This window comes from Schistocerca piceifrons, chromosome 1 (assembly GCF_021461385.2).
Source record: "Schistocerca piceifrons isolate TAMUIC-IGC-003096 chromosome 1, iqSchPice1.1, whole genome shotgun sequence".
NCBI classification, from domain to species: Eukaryota; Metazoa; Arthropoda; class Insecta; order Orthoptera; family Acrididae; genus Schistocerca; species Schistocerca piceifrons.
The window spans coordinates 793,860,117-793,888,044 of NC_060138.1; the positions used below are offsets into that span (position 1 = coordinate 793,860,117).

Below are 27,928 nucleotides of genomic sequence, written 5' to 3' on the forward strand. Positions count from 1 at the left end.
AAATGAGGCAATAGAAGCAGTTAGTTTCATTTAAATAGTTAGTTTACCTACATTGATACATTATGAACTATCAATTCTTATTGATGAAAGCTTGTCACATCGGCAACCATTACAGTGTACACTGATCATAATTTTAAGACTAATGTATGATTAGATTAAGAATGAGTAATCCAGTTGCTTTCCCTGAAATATGTTGAATGATTATATGGCATACTTTCTTTAGAAATACAAAAGATATTTGTTCTCTGGGTTATAGGCCTGACGATCCATAATGTATAATATCATAACACAAAAAGTCACCTTCAGATCAGGTTGTAGTATTGAATTTTTTGTGCCAAACAATTTTATTTGTAATAATTAATGTGGATATTATTCAATTGATGAAGAATTTGATAATTTGTTATAGAATTTTGCATGTGAAGTAACTGGCATGATTAAATGCTTCTAAAATGTGTCAGACAAAGAGTTCTTTTATATTGTAGTACACTTATAGAGAGAAATTTTGTTATGTCATTTATGGATAGCCCCATGTGTGTAACATATGCGTTATTAATTGCAACTTAGTGTTATTTCCTTCTGACTAGATTGGCTACACCTAAACTTGCAACATTCATGGATATTGTCTCAGCAGACATGGATCAAAACAGGCAAGTGTAAAATTATTTTAATTAAAATGTAGCTTTGGGATAAATTCTTGAGTAATTAATATATTTGTATACTCTGTGGGGCTGTCCTCAAATTACATAACTAAAGACCTTTTCGGAGTGTGGCAGCTTAACAAAAATCCACATCTTATTTTCTCCACTTGGCCTTTCTTCTTAATTTTTGTACTGGCACAAATTAATATTTGCAGAATTCAGATGAGACTTCATTTTCCCACTTTTTGTGTTGTTTGTTTGTGTTTGGCTCCGGCTCTGTGTTTGGGGGGGGGGGGGGGGGGGTGTTTTTTTCCCTTACTGTGTAAGTAAATTTAAGGGTAGCTCAAATAGTCATAAGAGAATAAATTGTAATTTATGAGAATGAGCAAAGCTGTGTGACAGCTTATGTAATGTTTAAGATCAATTAGATACCTGATTTATATGGCAGTAACATTCTAGGGTGGCTGTAATTAGAATGCAACCAGTTAATGGAAGAACAGAGTAGTCAGAGGAATGCAATTATGATGCATCTTTAATATACATCTGCAAACAACAACACAAAATCTTCCACAATACATAAAAAAGCAAGACAATAATTATAAAAATCTAATTGGAAATGCATGGTTTCACTCACATCTGGATGCTGTTGTTATATTTGATGCTCAAAATAATTCATGCATGAATCCATTCTCTCGTTGCAATGCTGTCTCTTGCATATATGTAACTAAATTGTAGATAATTGTTTATCAAAGGGTTGTTTCCATTGTATGTGTAGTCTGTTGTAATATGATGATGAAATAGATTATAAATTTAAAAAAAAGTTTGTGATAGGTTATCAGAAATAATGCAAGGATACAGGAAATTGTAACACTTGCGGTTAAAAGCATGGCTGTTCTTAATATTTCCTGTGTGCATAGTCTGATTTCTCCATTGGACTCATGTAATCTGCCAGAGTTCACACTTCAGTTTGTGAAGACAAAACTTGTCTTGAGAGTTCCAAAGTGCTGCAGTGTATTTAATTATACACTCATGTTATTATGCTAGTTTGAGAATGAATAAATCTTCAAAATACACATTAACTACTATTGCATACAATATGCTGCATTATTGTCTCCAGAACTGTATCATATTTTATTGAAAGATAACAGCATGGCTCAGCCATTCTTTGAAATATGTCTTACATGTTGCATTTGTAACATTAAGGCATGCCGACAGCATTTATTCATAAAAGTGTTTCTGTGGTCCCAAAACATAACATTTTTGATGATTTTCCAACCATTTAAGCTTAGAATTGTGCAATTGTCATTACCTGATATTCTGAATTTGTTTTCTTTATGGAAAGTAACATGTTACTAGTTTCTTTTATCATTGCCTTTTTTAGTTGTTTTACAAGCTTGTTTCAGCTTTGCTTCCTGTTGCATATTTTACAAGATTCCTTTTGTGGAGTCTGGAGAAGTTTGTAGCATTGCTTAGCCCAATCCCTAAATATTATTGAATGCTAATGGGCTGTCATTAATCGATTCAACAAAATTGTTGTTCTAATTTTCTATTCTGCATATCATGTTAACTTTACCCTGCAGCAAGATCGGAGAGGAATTTGTTGTGGCTTCATGCTGTTTGCGAAGTGATTATTTTTAGCTCTGCCTATGATCTTAGGAGCTTTTACGATGATGAAGTACAGAAAGTCATACGAAATGCTTCAGCATTAATAGTGGTATTTAGGAGAGTCACCAAATATATCTTGTAAACATCCATAATGTTAATAGAAAATTATGATGATTCAGAAATATTTTCTGGAGCGTATCTTTACATTTACTTAGTTATCTATCCTTTGTAGAGTATTTTGTGTTACCTGATAAATACCTCACTATTCTATCTGAAAATTGTGTGTGAAAGAAAGACTGTTGATAAGCTTCCAAATGAGCACCAATTTGTGTAGATAGTCCTGGCCATTTTGCAAGATGTTTGTGTGTGGAAGTACTAAACTGCCAGTTGTTTCTTACGTTGAACCTTTTTGTGATGCATAATGCTTTTCTTGTAGTGTTTGCTGTAATGCTCTCGGTCTTAGTAAATGAAATCGTGATGGAACATGCTGCTTTTCTTTGGAACATCCTTGTCTCATCTGTTAGTCATACATTGTAAAGGCTTCACTGTGGAGAAATAGCCAGGAACTGGTTAATAGCTATTTCTTTCCTGGATAAATTACTTTTCTCAAGGATTCTGACTGTTAACCGTATAAGGAAATTTTTGTAATAAAACAGCGAGAAAAATTAAATTCAAAAAGTGACACAAAGTGATATACAGATTTTAATGTTTAGATTTTTGTGGCACCATACAAGAATTCTTGAACAGAAATAGTTCAAGCTATCATGTGTGGATGCCTGAAACAAGATGGGAGGAAAGGAATCTTGATATCCTGTTCAAAGTCTCAGTTTTTCATTACCAACAGGAGAGAGACTAGTTTGCAGCAATCTGTAAATTAATGTCAGTTGTATATAACCGTAAATTAATGTCAGTTGTATATAACCGAGTGGAGTAAAATTTCAATTTGACTTTGGAAAGGCTAATTCATGAGACAAACATAATGACTAATACCTAATGTTGAAGTACTGCTTATAGACAAACTTCAAACTATAAATCCTAACACTATCCTAGCTTTTGTAACTATTAGTGTCTTCCTTTTGGAGGAGAGAGGGGTAGTTTGGGGAATCTTAAAAAGGAAGGGCAGATCACTCACATGCCAGGATGGGGGACACTTTTCTGTTCTGAGGAAAACTGTACAAAACTATTGTGGGTTAGGAAGGCAGGTATAATTAGGTGCAGAGTTACAGGTTGTGATGGTGCGGCAAGTTGATTATCGGGGTAGCAGGTTCATGGAGCCAGGTAGATGTCTGCTGACAAATTGTAGAAACGGTACACAGTAGGCCATTTACTTAGTGTGTAACATACAATGGCTGTATTGTTGTTGTGTTGTGGTCAGCGACATGGGGGTGTATTCTGACCTAGGACGTGGAGAAGATGGTGAACTCTGTATGTTGCTTTTGAAGATAGTTAGTTCACAGTGTCAACCCCTCCCCCTGCCAAGCAGGTGGCAGTAGAGCAGAGTTACGCTGTCAGCACTCTGGTGAGTGAAGTAGTGTAGCATTAAGCCCCAGGCAAGTGACTGGCACACAGCTATGACAATCTCTGTGGAAGTCAGTCATGCCGGCTGGTGCAGATGCATGGCTCAACACGGGAACTAGCCAAGTGTACATAGATGAACCAGTAGTAGAGTATGACTGCACAGGGCGGACGGTGGTTCAATAATTAGCCCAGGAGTGCACTGTTGACAGCAGTGATAAAAGCTGGTCAGTAGATAGATCCCCAGCTGGAAGGCATCAGTTCAGTTCAGCTCTCAGTGGCATCAGACCTAGGCACAGCTCATAGTTCTGCAGTTAATAGAGGTAGCGTCTGATACTAGTAGCTAGATGAAACATTACAGATTGACAAAACTCATGGGGTACATATTGAAAGCTTGCTGTAGGCCGTGACAGACCTACACATCTGAAATGTGCAGTATTTATGGTGGCTCGATGCACTACTGTTCTGCCAGACCATCACAGTTCGTCACAGACCAAGGAAGTGGCCTGATTGCAGACCAAAATGTGTGGTAATCCCGCTCATCAATGCTACAGTCTGGCTTCCTTAATTTTGTTGTGGCAATGATGTGGCAGCCCTGGCAACAACATTGAGGCTGAATATGTTGTAAAGTGTTTTAATGTTAGGCCCCGGCGGTGATTCATGCTGTGTCAGCATAGCCTACCTGTAACTTCTTGTGAAAGAATGCCTTGCCGAGTTGTGAAAGACTGCCTTGCCGGCTTCTGCCTGCTTCGCCCTTCTTAGGCTTTTTACACCAGTCAGTGGTGACACCTTCTGTTAATTCCCCCACTGGTTTCATCTGCCATGTAAAGGAGGAATGGCGCAACATGCCTACCCTCATTGGAAAATCTGTTCCACCAGACTGCAGACTAGCAAGATCTGCGAAAATGATGTGATAACACACCTCACTTTTTGCGTTTATGTACATTCCATTCAGCTTTCACATACACTAATTCAACTTTAACTACAACATTCGTTGGGTGTATGCTTAAGCAATAACTACTTGCTAATGGTGACTCATTCACTCAGTATTTGAGCTTCCATACGTCATCCGTATTTGCGGTCTTGAGTATTATTTTCAGAAGTCCATTACGTCGTCGCAATGTATATGACACCAAGTCCCTAGCTTCCCATATTTGATATCATAGATGTTTGTAAGAGAGATGTAGCCCTCAGTACTTTCCCTGTATCTCATTCTATACTCCCTTCCTCTCAGCATCAAGGTGCAGTTCTGAGAATGCTTCTTTCAGCCTCCCTACTTCATTTCTCACTTAGCATACACTGGTGGCTATATCCCTCAAACATACTGTTCCGGTTGGGCTGTTACTCCATGGCAGTAAAGAACTTGGCCATTTGAAGGTCAGGAGAAGGTGCTATTTCTTCACTAGGATGTTGGCTGTAGAGGTGGTAATGGCTGGAACTGAATGGTGAACCGGTAGTGAAACATCTCTGTTTACAGTAGCCCTTCATTATTTTTAGTACAGAGATAGTGTGACAGCAGGTGGGAGGTTGTTGCCTCTCAATAACGTCAGTGGCTGCCGGCACACTGAACACCACAGTCAGCAATTGCCGGCTTAAATGCCAGCACAGCAAGTGCCTGCAGTGACGGGCAGTGGCAACAATGAATCTGCACCTGAAGTGTCAGAGGCAGCTCGTAGCAGCCTGAATAACTCATGGTCACCGTGTACCATATCAGGATAGATGTTATTCAAACTACAACATCAAACGTAGCTGAAATCAAAGGCATATGTCCCCACTGGATCGTGATCAGCAGCGTCAGAACCCTTGAGGAGCCAGCTTACAACAACAGGGAAATGGACCACCGCCAGCCGAGACTCGAAGACGTGACCATGTTTCAGGTAGTCCCAGCAGGACGTAATCACGTGGTAGGTGACTCAGTGGTGTGTGTGTGTGTGTGTGTGTGTGTGTGTGTGTGTGTGTGTGTGTCAAACCATCTGTACACAGTCCCCAGATCAGGAGGTTGCCAGCTGCTATTGGAGGCAGGAGTCCTTCATAGGTGACTGGACGCTTCACCTGGCGCGGCCGTGGTCTCCATCCTGAAATCAATAGCTGGTGGAGACAGTGGTGGTCAGCATCAGATACACAGCTTGATGCAGTCGTACAGAGAACATTGGCAGGCAGCTGAGAACATCTACGGAGGGGAGGAGTCTGCTGGCCAGTACTTCTCCAACAAGGCAGTACCTCCCTACCCCACACCAAAGAAGAGACAATGGGCTGTAGCAGCAGGGTGATGCTGTTGGGCAGTGCCGACTTCGTTCATTCTGCTTTTCTTGTTTGATCAGCTCCTGAAGGAACCTAGCTGGAGGTGTATTATTGCCAACTTCACCATTACAAAAATAAAACATTTCTGTATACTACTACTCCTTTTACGATATCAACATGTATGGAATTGTGTGTGCAGTTTATGCGAATGTATCTGTTTTTTTTTTTTTTTAAGTATGCATTGGTAATTACAGTTTGACATTTGCTGGCAAAGTCATCTGCGTGGCCTGATGTGTACCTTGGTACCAGGGATGAATTTTTTTCCTTTTGTCCTTGGAGGGTATATTGGCCACTGACCTTCATGATACTCTGGTAACTTAGAATTGTATTGTTCCAATATTTCTTGCTGTTCTAATGCCTTGGTATTGGCTTTTTGCACCCATTTCCACACTTCCTTCCATGTTCATGTGAAATTTAGTATGAGTTTATCGTTTTTTCCTTATCTGTGGTTTCATTATCTCAACTGTTGAAGGCATTCTCTGACCATACACCACCTTACATGGTGATAGACCTATGCTCTCATGGGTCTTTATAAGCTGCTACTACATATTGCAAGAAAGTACCCCAGTTGGTATGATGGCTATTCACATTGTAGCTTACTGTACTACCTATCAGTCTGTGTACCTACTGAGCCTGTTGGTGTAATAGGCTTATTCTTACTTTGCGAATGTGTAACAAGTGAAATAGTTGCTTCATCAGTTCTGACATGAAATTGGTGCCTTTATTCATGATCACCATCTGCAGAGCACCAAACTTTAGTAACCAATTATTTACTGTTGTGTGTGCTACCATATTAGCCTGTTGCTTCAGAATAACGATCACTGCAACATAGAGAGAGTAATGGTCTATAATAATCAGAATGTAGTGGTTTTCTGCCAGTGACTGGCTAAGATGTCCTAAAACATCCATTCCGAGCATTTCAAAAGATATAGTACCCCGTGGCAATCCCTGTAGAGTTATATGTTGTTGTCTTAAATCTGCATGTTGCGCTCGAGGCACACAATTTCTTACACACTGTTCTGCACCATCTTTACGTGTTCTACAACAGTAAAGCTCTGCTACTCTTCAATCAGTGGTACTACGCCTTCTGTGACAAGATAATATATGATTATGGGCTGCTTCTTGCAGCTCGGCAGGGACTAGGAAGTGAAGCCCAAGTTTCTTGTACTCTGTCAGCAGCTTGCCCTCTCTGCCGCTCCACAAGGCTAAGGCTCCACTACACTAATTTTGCTGCTAAGTACATCAGCATTACCATGTTTCTTATGCGATTTTTGAATTACTTCAAAGCCAAAATCACTCAGTTCTAATGCCCATAGTATAAACCTACTTCATGGACCCTTCAGTCCCCACAGCCATATTTGGATCCTTCAATGCCAACAACCATTTTAATGCTGCATGATCTGTTAGCAACTTAAACGTTTTTCCTTATTAATACCCTTGTATTAAACTTAACATCTCTTGTTCGGCAATAGAATAACCTTATTCGGCTTTGTTAAACTGCCGTGATGCGTAAGATATGGAATGTTTATCTTACACTTCCTGACTTAAACACAACCCACTGCGTGGGTGCTAAAACCACGTGATAAAATGAATTCCTTTTCATAATCTGGACATATTAACACAGGACTAGTTGTTAATAATTTTTTTAAATTTTCAAACACAGTTTCATACTGCATCAGGGTAACGTGGCTAGGGAGTGGAGCGCTTGGGATGTCTGCAGCTGGGAGTGGTTCGATTGAGACAGTTATTTTTCAAGTTTCTTCTTTCTTTATTAATTCTTCTCGATTTGACTTGAACTTCATTAACAAGTCTTGCGATCCTGTGCCAATCTGAGCCACTTGACGTAGTTATTGTGAGCCAGGAGCCAGATAAGAAGACCCAACCATCTCTACCAGTGCAATGTCAGTAGCAACGCCGGCATGCGCATCTCAAGAGCTGTGTGTGCAGAGCCCTGGGAAACGGATGCACTGGAACAGGTGTCTATATTTTTAAGTGGTCCTACACCACGTAACATCACTGACTGAGAACGTTTAATATCACGGCATACAAAATCTGCTCAAACAAATAAATCTTGAGCAAAAGCACTGATTCATTTAATCTTGAATTCAAGGTTCCCGACCTCATAAAATATAAAACAGGAAAGGCACTACCATTATGAAACCATATTGACCCCAACATACGAGGGCAGTTCAATAAGTAATGCAACACATTTTTTTTCTGAAACAGGGGTTGTTTTATTCAGCATTGAAATACACCAGGTTATTCCCCAATCTTTTAGCTACACAACACTGTTTTTCAACGTAATCTCCATTCAATGCTACGGCCTTACGCCACCTTGAAATGAGGGCCTGTATGCCTGAACGGTACCATTCCACTGGTCGATGTCGGAGCCAACGTCGTACTGCATCAATAACTTCTTCATTATCCGCGTAGTGCCTCCCACGGATTGCGTCCTTCATTGGGCCAAACATATGGAAATCCGACGGTGCGAGATCTGGGCTGTAGGGTGCATGAGGAAGAACAGTCCACTGAAGTTTTGTGAGCTCCTCTCGGGTGCAAAGACTTGTGTGAGGTCTTGCGTTGTCATGAAGGAGAAGTTCGTTCAGATTTTTGTGCCTACGAACACGCTGAAGTCGTTTCTTCAATTTCTGAAGAGTAGCACAATACACTTCAGAGTTGATCGTTTGACCATGGGGAAGGACATCGAACAGAATAACCCCTTCAGCGTCCCAGAAGACTGTAACCATGACTTTACTGGCTGAGGGTATGGCTTTAAACTTTTTCTTGGTAGGGAAGTGGGTGTGGCGCCACTCCATTGATTGCCGTTTTGTTTCAGGTTCGAAGTGATGAACCCATGTTTCATCGCCTGTAACAATCTTTGACAAGAAATTGTCACCCTCAGCCACATGACGAGCAAGCAATTCCGCACAGATGGTTCTCCTTTGCTCTTTATGGTGTTCGGTTAGACAACGAGGGACCCAGCGGGAACAAACCTTTCAATATTCCAACTGGTGAACAATTGTGACAGCACTACCAACAGAGACGTCAAGTTGAGCACTGAGTTGTTTGATGGTGATCCGTCGGTCATCTCGAACGAGTGTGTTCGCACGCTCCACCATTGCAGGAGTCACAGCTGTGCACGGCCGGTCCGCACGCGGGAGATCAGACAGTCTTGCTTGACCTTGCGGCGATGATGACACACGCTTTGCCCAACGACTCACCGTGCTTTTGTCCACTGCCAGATCACCGTAGACATTCTGCAAGCGCCTACGAATATCTGAGATGCCCTGGTTTTCCGCCAAAAGAAACTCGATCACTGCCCGTTGTTTGCAACGCACATCCGTTACAGATGCCATTTTAACAGCTCCGTACAGCGCTGCCACCTGTCGGAAGTCAATGAAACTATACGAGACGAAGCGGGAATGTTTGAAAATATTCCACAAGAAATTTACGGTTTTTTCAACCAAAATTGGCCGAGAAAAAAAATGTGTTGCATTACTTATTGAACTGCCCTCGTATTCACACACATAGCAGAGACTTGACGTTTGAAGTCAGTACCAACATTTACCGCGTATTAATAAACGGTACACCAAACCTCAGTTACTTAACTAGAATGCCGACTGGTAACTTAACATGACTTAAATTATGCCAGTAGGCAGCTATTTTATAACAGAGAACTGTGTGGTGGTAATCCTCTCTTATATTAAATGGCACTAGCCATAACTTAATCTAATTATCCAGATTATAGGAGGGAGTAAACCACCTACCATTAAACAGGCACTGACCTGACCACGGTCATTATACCATAAGCATAACCATAGCTTTACTATTCAGCTTCCTAAGCTAGTCCACCACTACCAGAATTAAAATTCCTGACGCAGTATGATTTTGGTGTGAGCTCAGAATAATAGCTTATGACAACCACCAACCTCGACAACTAATGCACATGTGCTGTTCTGTACACTCCACAAGGGAAAAACACAATAAAATACAGGTCTCTTTGCACAGTAAAAGAACCATCAGCACTTACAAAAGTTTACATAATGGCAGACATATGGACATTGTACTGTCAACCAACAAACATCAAATTAAAATCAAGCTGATCAACACACAGCGATAATTTCAAATAACCGCGCAGCCATGTGTTCAATACACAAGCCGTATCAAAAGGCAAGTACCAATGGCCACACAGAACAGCACTAAATGACAACATAACTAGGTGCACACACATTTGACAAATAAACTGACAGTCAACAAGAGAGACATCTTAATGCCACACAGCCAGCAGAATTTAACTCTTTCTCAGACATGGCCCTCAATAAGCGCCTATACGTAAGTTAGCAACCTCTGTGAGATACGAGAAAACAGTTCAGAATATGGACACGTCTGCTTCCAGAAGCACACAGCATGACAGCTAACTCAGTGCAGACTTCATAGCACATCACTAAGCTGGCAGAACTAACATGTAATCTTTGCTGCAGAAAGCAGTACTCTATTACCCAAAGATTGTGTAAACAAACAAATCGATAACAATACCAGAGAAGGAAAGTTGCTACTCACCGTATACGGAGATGCTGAGTCCCAATAGGCATAATACAAACATTCACACAGTTAAAGCTTTCGGCCATTAAGGCCTTTGTCAGCAGTAGACACACACACACACACACACACACACACACACACACACACACACACACACACAACTTGCACACACATCTGCAGTCTCAGAGAGCTGAAACCACACTGCGAACAGCAGCACCAGTGCATGATGGGAGTGGCGACTGGGTGGGGGTAAGGAGGAGCCTGGGGCGGGGAGAGGGAGGGATAGTATGGTGGGAGTGGCAGACAGTCAAGTGTTGCAGTTTAGATGGAGGGCAGGAGAAAAGGTGTGGAGGGGGGGGGGGGGTAAGTAGCGGAAGGGGGAGAAAGTAAAAGACTGGGTGTGGCGGTGAAATTACGACTGTGTAGTGCTGGAATGGGAACAGGGAGGGGGATGGATGGGTGAGGACAGTGACTAACGAAGGTTGAGGTCAGGAGGGTTACGGGTTTTTGTTGTGCCTATCGTAACTCAGCATCTCTGCTATATGGTGAGTAGCAACTTTCCTTCTCTGGTATTGTTACATTCCATCCTGGATTTTCCATTGTTTGATTTCTGCCAAACAAATTGATAAGTACAGCTGACCATACAAAATGTTTGCAGATAACTATAGAGGATCAAACATCAAGCTCAGCGAGTGACACTGTTCCATTGGCAACAACACATAAGAGTGGGAACCTCACAAAGCGAGTCTACTGTAATTTCCCTGGGCATGATTCCTCAACCAACCAGGAAAACACACGTTGACCGGTGCTCAGTGTCCAGCCAACAAATACTACTGACCCTGTAACCCTGCATGCAGTTAGCATATGAAAGATCATCTGTGTCCTAGTCCACAACTACATGACATTACAGATAAATTCGCAGAGGAGTTAACACAAATTTTGGGATGTTTGATACAAGTTGATGGCTGTGTTAAGAGTCTGTCTAGATTTTGTGTTCTGTTAGGTTGTTGGGATTTTAGTTAAGAGGAGGAGGGTGGAGCTGAACAGTGGATGTTAGTAGGTCAACAAGGCAGGGTTTCACAGCTGTGAAATGTTTATCCAGAAGTTTGATGGAAACAGATGTGATCATGATATATAGTAATATTCCAAGGCAGAAATATGAAATTAGTAGTTTACATAGCGACAATGTGCATGCATTTTTTGGAGAGGAAAGATATGAATTAGGCTAGTAGATTGATTGTAGCAATTAGGTAATTAAGTGTAGGAGTATTTAATGGAGGGAGAAGAGAGAGTTTGTGGATGTCTGCTAGAGTGATTTTTGTTTGCAGCTCTAGTGAATGTTATGAACTGAATAGACGTGAATAGATCAGGTCTTTGTGAAAGAACTGGACATTGAAATTTTAATGGTATGCTGTTGAGGGGTATTCCAGGGGCTGGTCAGCAACATGTCAAAAGTATCTGCGACAAGACTAGAAATAAAAGGAGTAATGATCCAGAAACAGTCAAACTTTATAAAGACTTCTGCACTGTATTAAGGAAAGTTATTAAAAACTCCAGAAGCATGTTAGAGTTTAGTACCTCTGATAATAAAATTGAAACAATTTGGCAGGTTGTTGAAAGGGAAACAGGGCAACTGAGAGCACAAGAACACTGTATTTCTCTCAAACTCAATGACAAGTTCATTAACGAAAAAGTCAGAAATAGAAAATACTTTTAATAATCATTTTTAAGTGTTGTAGAGAAAATAGGATCCAGCTAGTTATTAGAAAATACAAGGCTGTTTATGGAAGAGGCTATACCTACCCATGCAATTTTATAAAATTGAAATTCAACCCACCTATTCTACTGAAATTATGAAAATAGTTGATACACACAAAAGTAAAAGCTTGCATGGAATTAATAGCATTTTCATCAGAGTACTAAACCTTGTTGCCAACAGATACGTAGGTTTCTCATCCACATATGTAGTAGCTCGTTGAAACAGGGAATTTTTCTGGGTAGACTGAAATATGCTATGTTAATAACTACCATACAATCTCACTTCTGACAACTTTATCCAAAATTCTTGAAAAAGTAATATATTCAAAAGTAGCTTCACATATTTGTAAAAATAAACTCCTAACAAAAATTCAGTTTGGTTTTCAGAAAGACTTGTCAACAGAAATGCTATATATGCTTTTACTGATCAAATAGAATGAGTGAACATGACAAATTGGGGTATTTTGTGATCTTTCAAAGGCTTTTGACTCTGTGAATCATGAAATTCTTCCAAATAAGCTTAAGTATTATGGTATGAATGGGACATTGCATAAATGGTTTAATTCATATTTAACTGGAAGAATGCAAAAGGTTGAAATTACAGTGCAGATAGTCTGAAAAAATTGGCAGAGTCCTCTAACTGGGGAGCTATCGAGAATGGTGGGTCCCTTATTGTCCTCAATATGTATTAGTGACTTGCCACTCTATATTTATTGAGATGCAAAGCTAGTTCTTTTTACTGATGATGCAAGCATAGTAATCACGCCCAGCAAATAAGAATTTGCTGAGCAAATTGTAAATAATGTCTTTCAGAAAATTAAGTGGTTCTATGCAAATGGACTCTCTCTTAATTTTGAGAAAACAAAGTATATACAGTTATGTCCAGTAAATGGGATAACACCATTGATAAATATAGACTTCGAACAGAAGTCTGTTGCTGAGGCAGAATATTCAAAATTTCTGGGTGTGTGCAGTGATGAGAAATTGAATTGGAAGAAACACCTTGATGATCTGCTGAAACGGTTGGGTTCAGCTACTTATGCTGTTAGAGTTATTTACAAGTTTTGGTGATATACATATAAGTAAATTAGCTTACTATGCCTGTTTTCATATGACATCATATTTTGGGGTATTTCATCATTAAGAGAAAAGGTATTCATTGCACAAAAGTGTGTAACCAGAATAATAGCTGCAGACCCTCAAGACCACCTTGCAGACATTTATTTAAAGAACTTGGAATATTCACAATATCTTTACAATACATATATTCAGTTATGAAATTTAATATTAATAAGACATCCCAATAATAGCAAATTGCATAGCTGCAACACTATTCTGGGTTAAATTTGACTTTGGCACAAAATGGGGTGAATTATGCTGCCACAAAAATCTTTGGTCATCTGGCAAATAGCATTAAAAGTCTGATAAATAGCCAACCGACATTTAAAAACACATTTAAAAAAATTCTGAATGACAACTCCTTCTACTCCATAGATGAATTTTTAGATATGAAACAGTAACTAGAAGAAAAATGGTATAAAGAAAACTCATGTTAAACTGACATGTTCCACATTGTTACAAAATGTCATATTCGCGATCTGTGGAACAACTATTAATGTAATAAGGAAACTTTCCTATTTTGATTTATATAAATGGAGCAAGAATCCATGGGAGCTGGGTGGGGCCTGGAAGTAATAAGAGTAACAAAATAAAAATATTCATCAGTATCAAATAAAATAGAAAAAAATGATTCAGAAAGGAATAGAAAGATTGAAAATGGTGATTGGAATGTAATTTAAAGTCATATTATCATGAGGTGCAGGTGCAAAAATAATAAAAAAATCTTAGCCAACTAAGTCTGTCACTGAATTTACAGTTTATCAAGTATGAATGAGCCTCAAGGGGTGGGAGATTGGAAGTGGATAACTAATATTTGTGAAGTGTTCATGTGGTAATTGTTAGGGCCCGGAATATGCAAAAAATGCAGAAAAAGCCGAGAGATAGTGTAGAGAATGGAGAGAGATAGTGTAGAGAATGGAAACTAAAGCTAAGCATTTTCTAGTTGCATGGTAAGTTGCCAAAGAAGTTAAATCTCAGGAGATATGGTGCACATGTGGAAAGGATATTTGTAATCAAGGAGACAGAAAACACTGGAAGAGAAAAATGTAATGAAGGAAAATGTATGGACTATGAAAATAAAGACTGAGTAGATATAACAACAAAGGAAAAACATCAGTTGATATGATTGAACAGGGATGAAATCACAAAATCAATCTGTGAAAATCCAGGATTGAATGTATTAGTGTATACAGCGATAGATAACCACAAAAGAGTATAGTTGTATGAAGCAGCAGGTTAGGCATTTAGAAAAGGTTTGTGAAAGCCACATGTATACATCGGGGGGGGGGGGGGGGGGCAGGCTTGTGTACCAAAGGTATCCAGAGGCTTTGGGAGGGGAAAGGAAAACATGGGTGAGCTTTGGTGGTATGTAAAAGTAATGGAGAGTGAGATAGAGGTGTCGTGGAAAAAGGGCAGAATGAGATGAGAGCAGGAACAGGATAGAGGTGGGTTAAGGATGGGGACTACCTGAGATTGAGGCTAGGGTAGTTCCAGGAACGCAGTGAGATTTACAGTCCACTCTATCATGAAAAGCTAGTGGTATCGGAGGAGGAGAGAGTTCATGTTATGTGGCAGCATAGATGTTAATACTGTGGCCTTCAACAGCATGCTCTATAACTGGATGCCCTTGTTGACCACCATTTTGTAGTAACCATTCATCCAGGTGCATGGTTTTGTGAGTATGAGTGATATAGTGCCAAACAAGGACACGGTGTAGATTGGGTGGGTGAAGTATTACCACTTCTGTAAGGAATGGAAAGTATAGTGAGGAGATAATCTTAGATTGTGACAAGAAATAATCAGAGTACAGTCAGACAATGTGTGACAAGGGGGTGTTTAGCATGCACGGAGGTGAAGCAAAGGAGATATGTTTTTGAATGCAATGGGGAGTGTAATCAGCCTGTGAAAGCCTTGACAAGACTTGAGCATATTGGAAGAGGGGTCACTTCTGATCTGCCCACTCCTTTGAAAGAGGACTGTGTTTCACCTTTAGAACTGTTTGGCAGAGACACCAGTAAGTACAGTTGTCCTTGTGAAAGTAAAGCAGTTACTTTATGCCCACCTTTTGTAAACACTGTAATTTTGTTGTCTACTTAGTTTTAAAATTTTGAAAAGAATGTCTATTGTTTTTAACAAATTTTGCTTCCCAGTTCTATAATTGTTTTAAATTTTTCAGTTAAAATTTAAGTATAATTGAGGTGATGCTTCAGTCACTCCCTCCCATCTGCGATAGTAGATGTCTCTTTTGACAGTGAATGTCTTATTCAACAAGTAATATGATTGTGGTAATATAAGCCATCTACACGTCAAATTTCTGTGTGCGTAGCAACAGTGGTTTAAACAAGAAGTGTCCAATCTGCAACAGGTATGAATGCAGCCCATGAAGTGAGCATCTTTCATATGATAGGTGTGTGTGTGTGTGTGTGTGTGTGTGTGTGTGTGTGTGTGTGTGTGTGTGTGTGTCTGTCATGGTGATATTCTCTCATTGTTCCATCCTGTTCTTAATATTGCCACCTGTGCTACACTTGAATCCGCAGAGTCTTGTTGTTAGAACTGGCCAGTCTGTCAAATGTGCTGGTCTGCTATGTTGCAGCTACTTCATATATATACAGTTTCAAATTGATTCCATCTTGCTTTTATAGAATAAAGAATCATAAATTAATAAATTCTAAATTACATAAATGTGTTACCTGTATACCTCCGAGTGTCCATCTTTTATTCTAGTGGTTATTGTTAGTGTTAAGTATATTATGTGCGGCCCAAGAATACTCGTGTTCTTCCAGTGTGGCCCAGGTAAGATAAAATGTTGAACGCCCCTGGTCTAAACAGTGAGGAAGATAGTTTCAGATGAAAAATCAAGCAGAACTTAAGTGCAAAGAAAGCTCATAGAGGTAAAGGTTGATGTCATTTGTGTACTAGTGGAAGCCGATCAGAAGCAGAAAACTACAGCAAAGTGAGCAAAACAACGGTAATATGTAACAGTTGCATGAAAGATATATGCAGTAATCACAACAAGAAAACTGTTATATGTTCCAAGTGTGAAGTAGATTCTGAAGAAATTGATGAGTAATTTTTCTAAGAAACTGTTATATGAAATATTTGAATTTTACCTCAAATACTTCCAACATACTTGAATTGCTGTAAAGTTTACTTCAACAGTTGTATAATGACTTTTACTACTAATTGAAACAGCCTTAATAAACTTAGGTGCTCAATAAGTGAAAAAAAATTCATTTGAAGACGTTGCTAAAAAATAACTTCCAGATTCTGGTCTCTACTTACACATCATTGTCTCTTACAAATTATTTTGTTAACAAAAGTCAACAATAATTAATGGATTTTGTGTAGAAGGTGGATCATTTTACTGTTGAAGAATCCATTTTGAAGTCATCAGGGAAGTTTTCCAGGCAGAGCCTCGTGAAATGATCAGGAGTGCCCCTCATCAATCAGAAGTGGGCAAAACTGCTCTGCGCAGATTCCAGCTCAGTCCAACAGATGAGGACCTTTCAGACCTTGAGTGGCAGGAATAAGATTCTAGTCAAGAAAGAATGAAACAAAATTAAAAATGAACTGTTTCTCACCTTCAGCAGAGTTAAGGAAGGTGGTGATGTGACTTTGGGCCACTGGCATAGTCAGCACTTATAATCATGTTATATGGTATGCATGCGTATGTACGGTGGAGGATGAACAGTGTATGTTGAACTAGAATGTATGCAATACAGTAGAGTTGGAATTGTGGTTGTTAGGAGGATGTAGTAGTGTGAGAGGTGGATTACAGATAACATTACACTAAAACAGAAAAAAGGAAAGAAAATGGTGACTGATAAGTAGGTTGTAGGAAAAGAACAGAAAAAGAAACATGATGTTCTCTGAGAGTAGATATTGACAGATAAACAGGACATTAAAAAATAATCACAAATGGCCTTAAGGGGAACCAGAACGATCTATCTCCTCCATGTTAATTTTAGCAAATAGAAGGAACATTTTTTCTAAAACCATTAAACATATTGCTCTGAAATTTGGACTATGTGTTCAGTTAATATTTCTCTACAAAGTTATAATGCCATGTTAAGAAATATGTATTGGTTTTTGTTTTACTTTTTTTTTAAACAGATACTAATTTTTTTCTTTAAAATTTTTCACTTTTTCTTCTATAACTCTTAAGTTATACAACTTTTTTTTACAATTTGTTATAAAAATGAAGGAAAAGAAGTAAACAATATTGTGTATAAATTTCATTGATATACTGTTAGCAGTTTTTGAGAAAATGTTTCTCAAAGATGAAAATTTTAAAGTTACAGGCAATGGCTATCAAAGTTTTTTAATATATTCCTGCCCCATATGATGGATTATCAGCATCCTCTTCTTTTTCCCCTGTTAGTTTCCTTTTCACTAGTCTTGTCTTCCCTTTTGCTGCATGTTGTAGGTTTTTGTCTCTTCTTCCTGCATCTCTTAGTCTTTCATCATCAATTAGGTGCATTATGGAAATGGTGATGTATCCTGGTTGGAAACCTAAATGTTTCAGCACATCACATTTGATGATGTTTCCTTCATTGTGTGTTGCTACTACATCATACACTCCAAAATGCAATGTTTTTATCTGTACAAACACTCTTTTGGGAATCCTAATCCAAATTAAATTATTTACACTTTCATTGGGATTTTGTGTTTTCTCATGTAAACACTTTTCCAGTAAACTTGGCTGTGATAAATATCTGAATATGGGCTTAATTACATCAATTACAGCATTTGGCAAACTGTTTTTATGGGCATATTCCTTTCCTGAGTGCTACTTATACCATGAGTCATCACCTGTGAGGCACAGTGGATGTTGTGGGTGCTCATTTGTTGATGCAGTATAAAAAAATTCCCATATTGCTCTTCTCAATGCTTCTTGTATTTTGCCTAATTGCACACCCATAATACCTCTGCAATCTATCAATTGCTTCATTTGTCAATCTTCCTCTTCCTCCAAGGGTCTTACCATCACTAAGCTTCTGGGATCCTAATGTCTGCTTTAGTTTGCACAAGCGAGCCCCTATGCTCTTCTGCACATGTCCAATGCACTCCTGTTTTTTAATGTGAATTTCATTGCCATAAGGTTTGAGTTCCTCTACAGATTTATATCCCTTAGAATCACCGTCTCCTAGATGGTTAGTGTATTGTACATTATACCACTCCTGTGATCTGGAAAAAATTGCTTTCACTCCCTCTACTTCCACCACTCCACTTGTGCTGTGAAAATTTGCTTCACAACTTTCACTATGTTCATCCTTGGTATTGCCCTTGCATCTACAATGTTTTGAGAGAATGGCAACATCAATTACTTTGCAACTGTCTCCACTGGTAGCTGTCACAACTCTGTTTAGAGATTTATGACCTCTACATTGCCATGATCCATCTAAAGCAACAGTTAAATCTCTACAATTCCCATTATCTGTCACAGCTGCTTCAACTGCGTTCTTCATTGTTGCTTGAGCAATATCTTCAGCAGAAGATCGCAACAAGTCATTATAAAATCCAAACTTGGTTGGTGGTTTTGACAAGCTCATAATTCCACATGACATTGTCCCTGCAGCACTGCCTTTGCCAATGCAACGCAAGCTATACACTAGCCTAACATTTATATCATACACCTTCTTTCCACTGTTACCACTACGAGGAATACTGTTAGAATTAGAAAATGAAACTTCTGCAGCACATTTGTTACACTTCAATAACATTTTACATGCCAAACCAATGTGTGAAGGTATTTTCAATTCCAATCCTCTTTCTTTGCAAACTGGGCATAATATGTTATGTTTCAAAATATTAGAAAGCAAGGAAATGTTCTTTATTTAATTCACATCATTACTGTCACTTTCATAGTTTTAAAATTTTTCTTTGCTGTCACAAAGGTTCTTGCTGGAAGAAGTTCTATCACGTTCATTTGGAGCAGTTGGTAAAGCAGTCTAAGCAGCATCTCCCTTCGAAACAACAAAAGATTTCTTCTTCCACTCATTGTGCCTTTTCTTAAACACTCGATTGCTGAAACGGGGCATATTGATATCCACAAACCAAATACGTAAAACAGGCACAAGCAAAATTAGTCAAATGCGCAAAATTTAACAGCTAAACTACGCAAAGCAAACTCCACAAGTAAACACGCATGTTATAGCATTTATGTTTACTGATATGAACAGTCACTTGTCACAGAGATAAAGCCATACAATGTTGGAAAACAAAACCCTGTCTAATTCTGCAAAGATACCCTGCTTGCAGCCAGCGAGCGGCACCGTCAGAAGTGACACACCAAGTCTCTACAGCGCGTCAACTTTGCAGCGATAAAAAACACACTTAGAATTCACTTAGAAGGGTGAAACTTAATTTATTTTATTCAGAAAACTCCAAATAATTTTATACTGAAGAACAAAAAACATTAATTTTGTCATTTTCATTGTTCTGGCTGCCCTTAAGATTTTCAATTGTCAGACATTTTTCAAGTTCAGCAGGGATCTATTCAGGCATGTCAGGGATATTGGGGGGGGGGGGGGGGGGGGAATTGTTGTGACCTGAATGTTACTGTGGTCCAACTCTTCTTGTGTGCCCCAAGAAGTTAATTAATTTAATTATCAAAAGTTCTGTAATTTGTTATTATTGCTTTGAGAGAGAAATTTGAATAGGTACAGATAAAGTACCACACTGAGAGAGCAGCGCATTAGGGGATGTAGAGAATGTAGTGTCCCTGTGAGGCTGCCCCATGTTCACAGGTTTCTTGCATTAATACCAGAACCCTACGATCAGTAGGCAAGGTTAATAGATAAATACAGTATGAAACTTGTTAGTAAGATGTAAATAGCTGATTATGGGATGAAATTACTGCTTGAGAAAATGTTTAAATAGATGTTGTTGGTGTGTAAGAGAACCAGTGACAGGCAGTACATGCAAACAGAGCAGTTCAGTTAAGATTACTCTGAACATACACATCTGATACCAGAACACTCTGGAGGTAAGAAGTGTTAATTTTAGTAATACAGTATTCAGGAGGACGACGGTTCAATCCTGCGTCTGGCCATCCTGATTTAGATTTTCCGTCATTTCTCTAAATTGCTGCAGGTAAATGCTGGGATGGTTCTTTTGACAGGGCACGACCCACTTCCCTTCCCATCCTTCCCTAATCCGATGAGATCGATGACCTTGCTATTTGATCTCCACCCCCAAACAACCCGAGTAATACAGTAATTGGTTTTAAATTAAATATGGTTGTAATTCAGTTAAAATTAAAAGTTAAAGAAAAATAACACCAGAGCTATATGACAAAATTGTAATATCCCTTCCTGTTTCTATAATAGCTAATTAAAAGGGCTTGTTTTGAAAATGACTTCACTTTCACAAACTAAAATCAGATGTGGACCTCAAGCCTTAATTTAAGTTCAACAAATTCTGAGGAGTACAACCACTTGTCACTATGTGGAAATTTGAACATGCATTGTCTGAGTCCCAAACTACAGCATGAGTCCAGATGAAGTATATAATGAAATGATAGGAAAAAACCAGGACCTCCAAAGACCACCACCTCAATCTTTTGAATCAAATTTGCCCCTTGCAGCTCATTAAGGGAGGGGAGAGTCATCATCCGTCTCTTGAATCATCATCTGTCTCTTGAAACCAAAAGAATTTTCTACATGTAATTGAGCATATGATAAACTGCCAGTCGGTGTGGGTCTTTGAATGTACTAATCCACATCCAGTGTGGATTCAGGATGATTCATTAGAACCTGAACGTATTGTAGGTGGCAGTACAAATGGCACTGTATGCAGGCAAAAGTTCATAATGGTATCTTTTTAATATTATGAAAGTCTGTGGCAGTATATCAACTTGCAAATGATGTTGAATATCATGATTGCCTTGTAATTCTATTGCAAAATTTCCTGGATGGTCAGTACTTCCAGTATTGAGTTGGTAATGTATTTCGGACCAGTGGTCACCTGAAAACATTGTTCCTCAGAGGAATGCGGTAAACATCACACTTTTTATCATATGTATAATAATAACATGCTACCAGCTGTAAGAAGTCTTATACATTCTTGTTTATTTGTGGACAGTATCTCAGATTTTCTAACTTGGATACTGTTTTTTTTTACCATTGCTTGTCAAATGAAAATAACACAGATGAAATAAGAATTTTGCAGAGGACACAGGTTAATTTTAACTATGCATGTGATGTTTTTAAACTAATTTGGAACTGAAACTTAGTGATATCATTCTCAGTTGTAAAGAATCAGGAAGAGAACTAAGTCTCATATTTCTTGAAAAATTAACTGATCACTGCACCTAAAAGATCTTAAATCAAGGGCTTTAAATGTTACAAACACAAGGAATTTTTCCAGACATTGAAGTATGCCGATGTTAGACATCTTTATAAGAAAGATGACAAGACTTAAGTAGTTATTGTCCAATTTTCTTACAGATGCTCCTTTTCCCCAAAGTATTCAAAGAAGTAATGCACTCAAGAATAGTCTCATATTTAAGTAGAGTCAATTTATTTTGCACGTTACAGTTTGGCTTCCAGAAGGATTGCTTGACTGAGAATTCTGTTTATACATTCATACAACAAATATTTCAAGCCTTAAGTAAAAAAATATTCCCAGATGTAAATTTTCTCCCTCTTTTCTAAGAAGTTTGATGCTGTAGATAAAGTAACTCTCTTAGGTAAACTTACGTTTTATGGACTTGATGGCTATAAAAACGACTGGTTTGAGTCGTACTTAACAAACAGTATGCAAAAATTTGCACTGTTTAATTCAAACAATGTTGGCAGGAGAAAAAAAATTAATTGGGGTGGGGGGGGGGGGGGGGAGGAGGATCTATTACATTTTAGTTTTGGGTTGACTATTATTCCCTATATATGTGAATGACCAATGAATAGGTAACATTCTACATGTCAGAGCATGGAATGTCCAGAAGTCTGAACATTGTAAGGAATCTAGAAAATCTAAAAAGGGAAATGAGAAGAAGATAAGTATTCCTGGTCATATGAATGTAGGGTAATATCAACAGCAGCAGAGGAGTAGGATTTGTTATGACTAGGAAAGTAGGGCAGAAGCTGATTTACTGTGTACAATTCAGTGACAATGTTGTTCCCATCAAAATCAACAGCAAACTAACACCAACAACAATTGTTAAAGTATAAAAGCTGACATCACATGATCTTCAGATAATGAAGAGACAGAGAAAGTGTATGAGGATATTGAATGGATAATTCAGTATGTAAAAGGAGATGAAAATATAATATTTGTGGGGGATTGGAATGTGGTAGTAGCAGAAGGAATAGAAGACAGAGTTGCAGGAGAATGAAGGCTTGGTAGTAGGAATGAGAGAGGGGAAAGACAAATTGAGTGCTGCAATAAATTTCAGTTAGTAGTAGCGGAGTACCAGTAAAAAGTCACAATAGCTGGAGATACACTTGGAAAAGGCACAGAGATGTGGAATGATTCCAACTGGATTATATCAGATATTAGATTACAAGGCATTGGTAGGAACAGATACAGACCCTGATCACAATTTAGTAACAATGGAGTGTAGACTGAAGTATAAAAGGATCATCTGGAAGAACCAATATGGGAAGAAATGGGGTGCTGAAATACTGAGAGGAATGTTGAGAGTCTTTTGAAGTTCTCTAAGTCTGTAGGTATTGCGATGCTGAATACCACACTTATCAGTCCAGTTGAAGGGGAATGGGCATTTCTAAAAAGGGTAGTCCTAGTAGTTTTACAGACAAACTTTGGTACAAAGAAGGGAGAAACCTTCGGTAATAGAACGAATACTTCAACTGATCAACAAAAGGGGGTACTACAAAGATGTGAAGGGAAAGGTAGGAATACAGCAATGCAAGTCACTTTGGAATGAAATAAACGGAAGTGCAGATAAGCGAAAGGGAAATGGCTGCAGGAAAACAATGAAGAATTTGATAATACTGATGATATAAAATATGTGTAAGAACCAAGAGAGAAAAATAGGAATGAAAGACCAGTATTGAAGTGCTCAGAATAGGACGGAGATGTACTCTTTCACCTTTACTGTTCAGTCTCTATGTCATAAAAGCAATGATTGAAATAAAAGTAAGTTTCAGTGGTAGGATTAAAATTCAGGGTGAGACAATATTAACAATTCACTGATGACGGTGCTATCTTCATTGAAAGTGAGGAAGAATTGCAGAACATGTTGAATGGCATGAACAATGTAATGAGCATACACTATGGATTGAGAGTAAACTGAAGAAAGTAATTAGGAGTAGCAGCAGTGAGATTAGTGATAAACACAACATCAGAATGGGGAACCGTGCAGTAGACGAAGTGCAGGAATTCTGCTATCTTGGAAACAAATAACACTTGACAGTTGAAGCAAGAAGTACATAAAAAGTAGATTAGCACAAGTAAGGAGGGCATTCCTCCTGGAAGAAGTCCCCTAGAGTCAAACACCGGCCTTTATGTGAGGAGGAAATTTCTGAGAATGTGTGTTTTGAGCACAGCCTTGTATAGTGAATCATAGAATGTGGGAAAAGTGGAAAAGAAGAGCCTGTAAGTGCTTGAGATGTGGTGCTGTAGAGAATTGTTGAAAATTAGGTGGACAGATAAGATACTAAATGAGATGGTTCTCTGCAGAATCAGTGAAGAGAGGAAAACACTGACAAGGAGATGGGACATATGTTACAACATCAAGAAGTAAATTCCATGGCACTAGAGGAAGATGTAGAAGGTAAAAATGGCAGGGGAAAGCAGAAATTGAATATGTCCAACAAATAATTTAGAACATAGAATGCAAGTGATACTCTGAGATTAAGATCAAGCAAAGTTGATATTTTTTGCAGACTATACAAGTGTTATAATCAATCTTGGTAGAGAGAAAGTGACAGATGACATTTAAGTAGTTCTCTGAAGATGTCTATTCAGTTATGCACAACAAATAGTCATAGAAACAAATGATGTAGTTTATGAACAGGAGTTAGTTGAGAGGGTAGAATGTTCCAGATTTTGAGTCTACATGTTGATGAAAACATGAGATGAGAGAAACAAATTACTGAGCTGCAATAACAATTAAGTTACTCTTCTGCTTGTGCTCCTCATACAATTACTAGTCTTGGAAATGAACCAATCAAACCACCAACATCATTTCATATTTCCACTCCATAATGTCTTACTGAGTAATTTTCTTGGATAACTCATTGCTTGGAAAGAACGTATTATTGCACAAAAGTGAGCTGTAAGTATAATACGTCTTGAAACTTCCTGGCAGATTAAAACTGTGTGCCCGACCGAGACTCGAACTCGGGACCTTTGCCTTTCGCGGGCAAGTGCTCTACCATCTGAGCTACCGAAGCACGACTCACGTCCGGTATTCACAGCTTTACTCCTGCCAGTACCTCGTCTCCTACCTTCCAAAGCTGTGAATACCGGACGTGAGTCGTGCTTCGGTAGCTCAGATGGTAGAGCACTTGCCCGCGAAAGGCAAAGGTCCCGAGTTCGAGTCTCGGTCGGGCACACAGTTTTAATCTGCCAGGAAGTTTCATATCAGCGCACGCTCCGCTGCAGAGTGAAAATCTCATTCTGGATAATACGTCTTGTTCACCCTCTGTCACCTCATAGGTACCTCTAGTTCAGAAGAAGAGATGTGGTCCACAGTAGCGAAGATAACAGGTGCTCATAGCTCATAAGATATGCATGTTAGAGCCTGTATTTACTGGGCATTTTTTCCTTGTTGTGGCCCATAGTACCGCCGTCAAAATGTGGAAAGCAAAGAGCTTGCAGTAGAAGATGTTCATTTTCAGTTGTCAGAGATGAATACGAGCTCATAGCTCTTAAGGTATACATTTTAAAGCCCATTTTTAGTAGAGTTTTTTTTTTTTTATTTTTTATTTTTTTTTATTATTATTGTTCCTGTAATATCCCTGAATATTGACCATTCCTCTTGGGACACCGTATATTCACTAATGAAATTTGTAACAAATAAATCCATCGTGATTTGAAAAAAATAACAATTCCATGCCTACAACACCAGAAGAAAAAAAAAACCTTTATTACTCATTATTAAAGCTGTCAGTGGCTCAGAAAGGAGTTTAATGCACATCAACAAAAGTTTTTGATCATTTGCCGAACAACAAAGTGGCTGAAAATATCATATGTTAAGTAATGTAAAATTTAGGCCAGTGTTTGTAAAATGAAACTTGTAAATGCCCAACATGTAACTATATAGTGAAACTAATTGTGTATATGTATTCTGCAAACTGATCTGTGCCACACCGTATATGGAACATGAAAGTAAGTAAACTTTCTAAAATGCCTCAGCAGCAGGTCTTTGGGTGCAGACAAGTTATTCCTCTTACCAGTTTAGAAAGGCCCTGTTTGATTTTCACTTAATTGGCTGTAATATCCATGAATCAGCCATACTTTCATATTTAAGAAAAGACAGTGTTGTTAGAATAGCAACAAATGCTGTGACAGCATTTGCTTTAAAGCAAGATATGGCATTGCTTTCCATGCAAAGAAGAAGGAAAGATGATTAGGGTTTTCTGTTGATGTGATGGAGTACAAGCTCGAAATGTTTCGTAGTTTGGGAAAGGAATCGGTGTGCCCTTTCAAAATAGCCGTCCAAATGTTTTCAGGGGCAATTTAGGGAAACCATGGAAAATCTAAATGAGATGGCTGTAGTTTTAACCATCATCCTCCCATTGTAGGTCCAATTTTGTTTTCCATCCAGCAAAATTTTTTTGTGTTGTGAAATGTAGGGACAGGTCATTCTTCCAGTCCCCAGCGTTTAATCTTGTTGCTTGGAAGAGCATCCAAATGTGTGTTCCAAAGTCACAGAGCAGTCACACGCTAGCATCTGGGCAAAGGACCTCGACAAATGATTTAGTGTAACAGATGTCAAGTTTCCTAAGCCAGGATTGTAATAAATGTCCAACGTAGCTATTAGTGAGGCTCAAGTTGTTCAGGAATTTGTGACAGTAAAAGAAGTATTGCATTCCAGATTATGTTTTTAGAAAAGTATTTGCATGAACATAGAATTTTAGGGTCATTGAAGTATAGCTACAAGTCTGTGACTTGGACGGGAAAAACCCACCGTGGTACAACAACAAAGTTAGGAAACTACTGCGAAAGCAAAGAGAGCTCCACTCCAAGTTTAAACGCAGCCAAAACCTCTCAGACAAACAGAAGCTAAACGATGTCAAAGTTAGCGTAAGGAGGGCTATGCGTGAAGCGTTCATTGAATTCGAAAGTAAAATTCTATGTACCGACTTGACAGAAAATCCTAGGAAGTTCTGGTCTTACGTTAAATCAGTAAGAGGCTCGAAACAGCATATCCAGACACTACGGGATGATGATGGCATTGAAACAGAGGATGACTCGCGTAAAGCTGAAATACTAAACACCTTTTTCCAAAGCTGTTTCACAGAGGAAGACCGCACTGCAGTTCCTTCTCTAAATCCTCGCACAAACGAAAAAATGGCTGACATCGAAATAAGTGTCCAAGGAATAGAAAAGCAACTGGAATCACTCAATAGAGGAAAGTCCACTGGACCTGACGGGATACCAATTCGATTCTACACAGAGTACGCGAAAGAACTAGCCCCCCTTCTAACAGCCGTGTACCGCAAGTCTCTAGAGGAACGGAGGGTTCCAAATGATTGGAAAAGAGCACAGATAGTCCCAGTCTTCAAGAAGGGTCGTCGAGCAGATGCGGAAAACTATAGACCTATATCTCTTACGTCGATCTCTTGTAGAATTTTAGAACATGTTTTTTGCTCGCGTATCATGTCATTTCTGGAAACCCAGAATCTACTATGTAGGAATCAACATGGATTCCGGAAACAGCGATCGTGTGAGACCCAACTCGCCTTGTTTGTTCATGAGACCCAGAAAATATTAGATACAGGCTCCCAGGTAGATGCTATTTTTCTTGACTTCCGGAAGGCGTTCGATACAGTTCCGCACTGTCGCCTGATAAACAAAGTAAGAGCCTACGGAATATCAGACCAGCTGTGTGGCTGGATTGAAGAGTTTTTAGCAAACAGAACACAGCATGTTGTTATCAATGGAGAGACGTCTACAGACGTTAAAGTAACCTCTGGCGTGCCACAGGGGAGTGTTATGGGACCATTGCTTTTCACAATATATATAAATGACTTAGTAGATAGTGTCGGAAGTTCCATGCGGCTTTTCGCGGATGATGCTGTAGTATACAGAGAAGTTGCTGCATTAGAAAATTGTAGCGAAATACAGGAAGATCTGCAGCGGATAGGCACTTGGTGCAGGGAGTGGCAACTGACCCTTAACATAGACAAATGTAATGTATTTCGAATACATAGAAAGAAGGATCCTTTATTGTATGATTATATGATAGCGGAACAAACACTGGTAGCAGTTACTTCTGTAAAATATCTGGGAGTATGCGTACGGAACGATTTGAAGTG

The 27,928-nt window shown here is 38.8% G+C and overlaps 1 protein-coding gene across 5 annotated transcripts in view; it reads left to right on the forward strand.

The window, feature by feature from the left end:
• The window catches only part of LOC124713352 (mitochondrial protein C2orf69 homolog), a 220,315-nt gene that overhangs the window by 164,967 nt on the left and 27,420 nt on the right, over positions 1-27,928 (forward strand). For 4 of the 5 annotated variants that reach the window (XM_047242941.1, XM_047242940.1, XM_047242943.1 and 1 more), the window contains one exon: positions 585-647. The exons of the other annotated variant lie outside the window; for it this stretch is intronic. In XM_047242941.1, the coding sequence (XP_047098897.1) occupies positions 585-647 (63 nt within the window). The remainder of the gene's footprint in view (positions 1-584; positions 648-27,928) is intronic. 5 annotated transcript variants of the gene reach the window in all.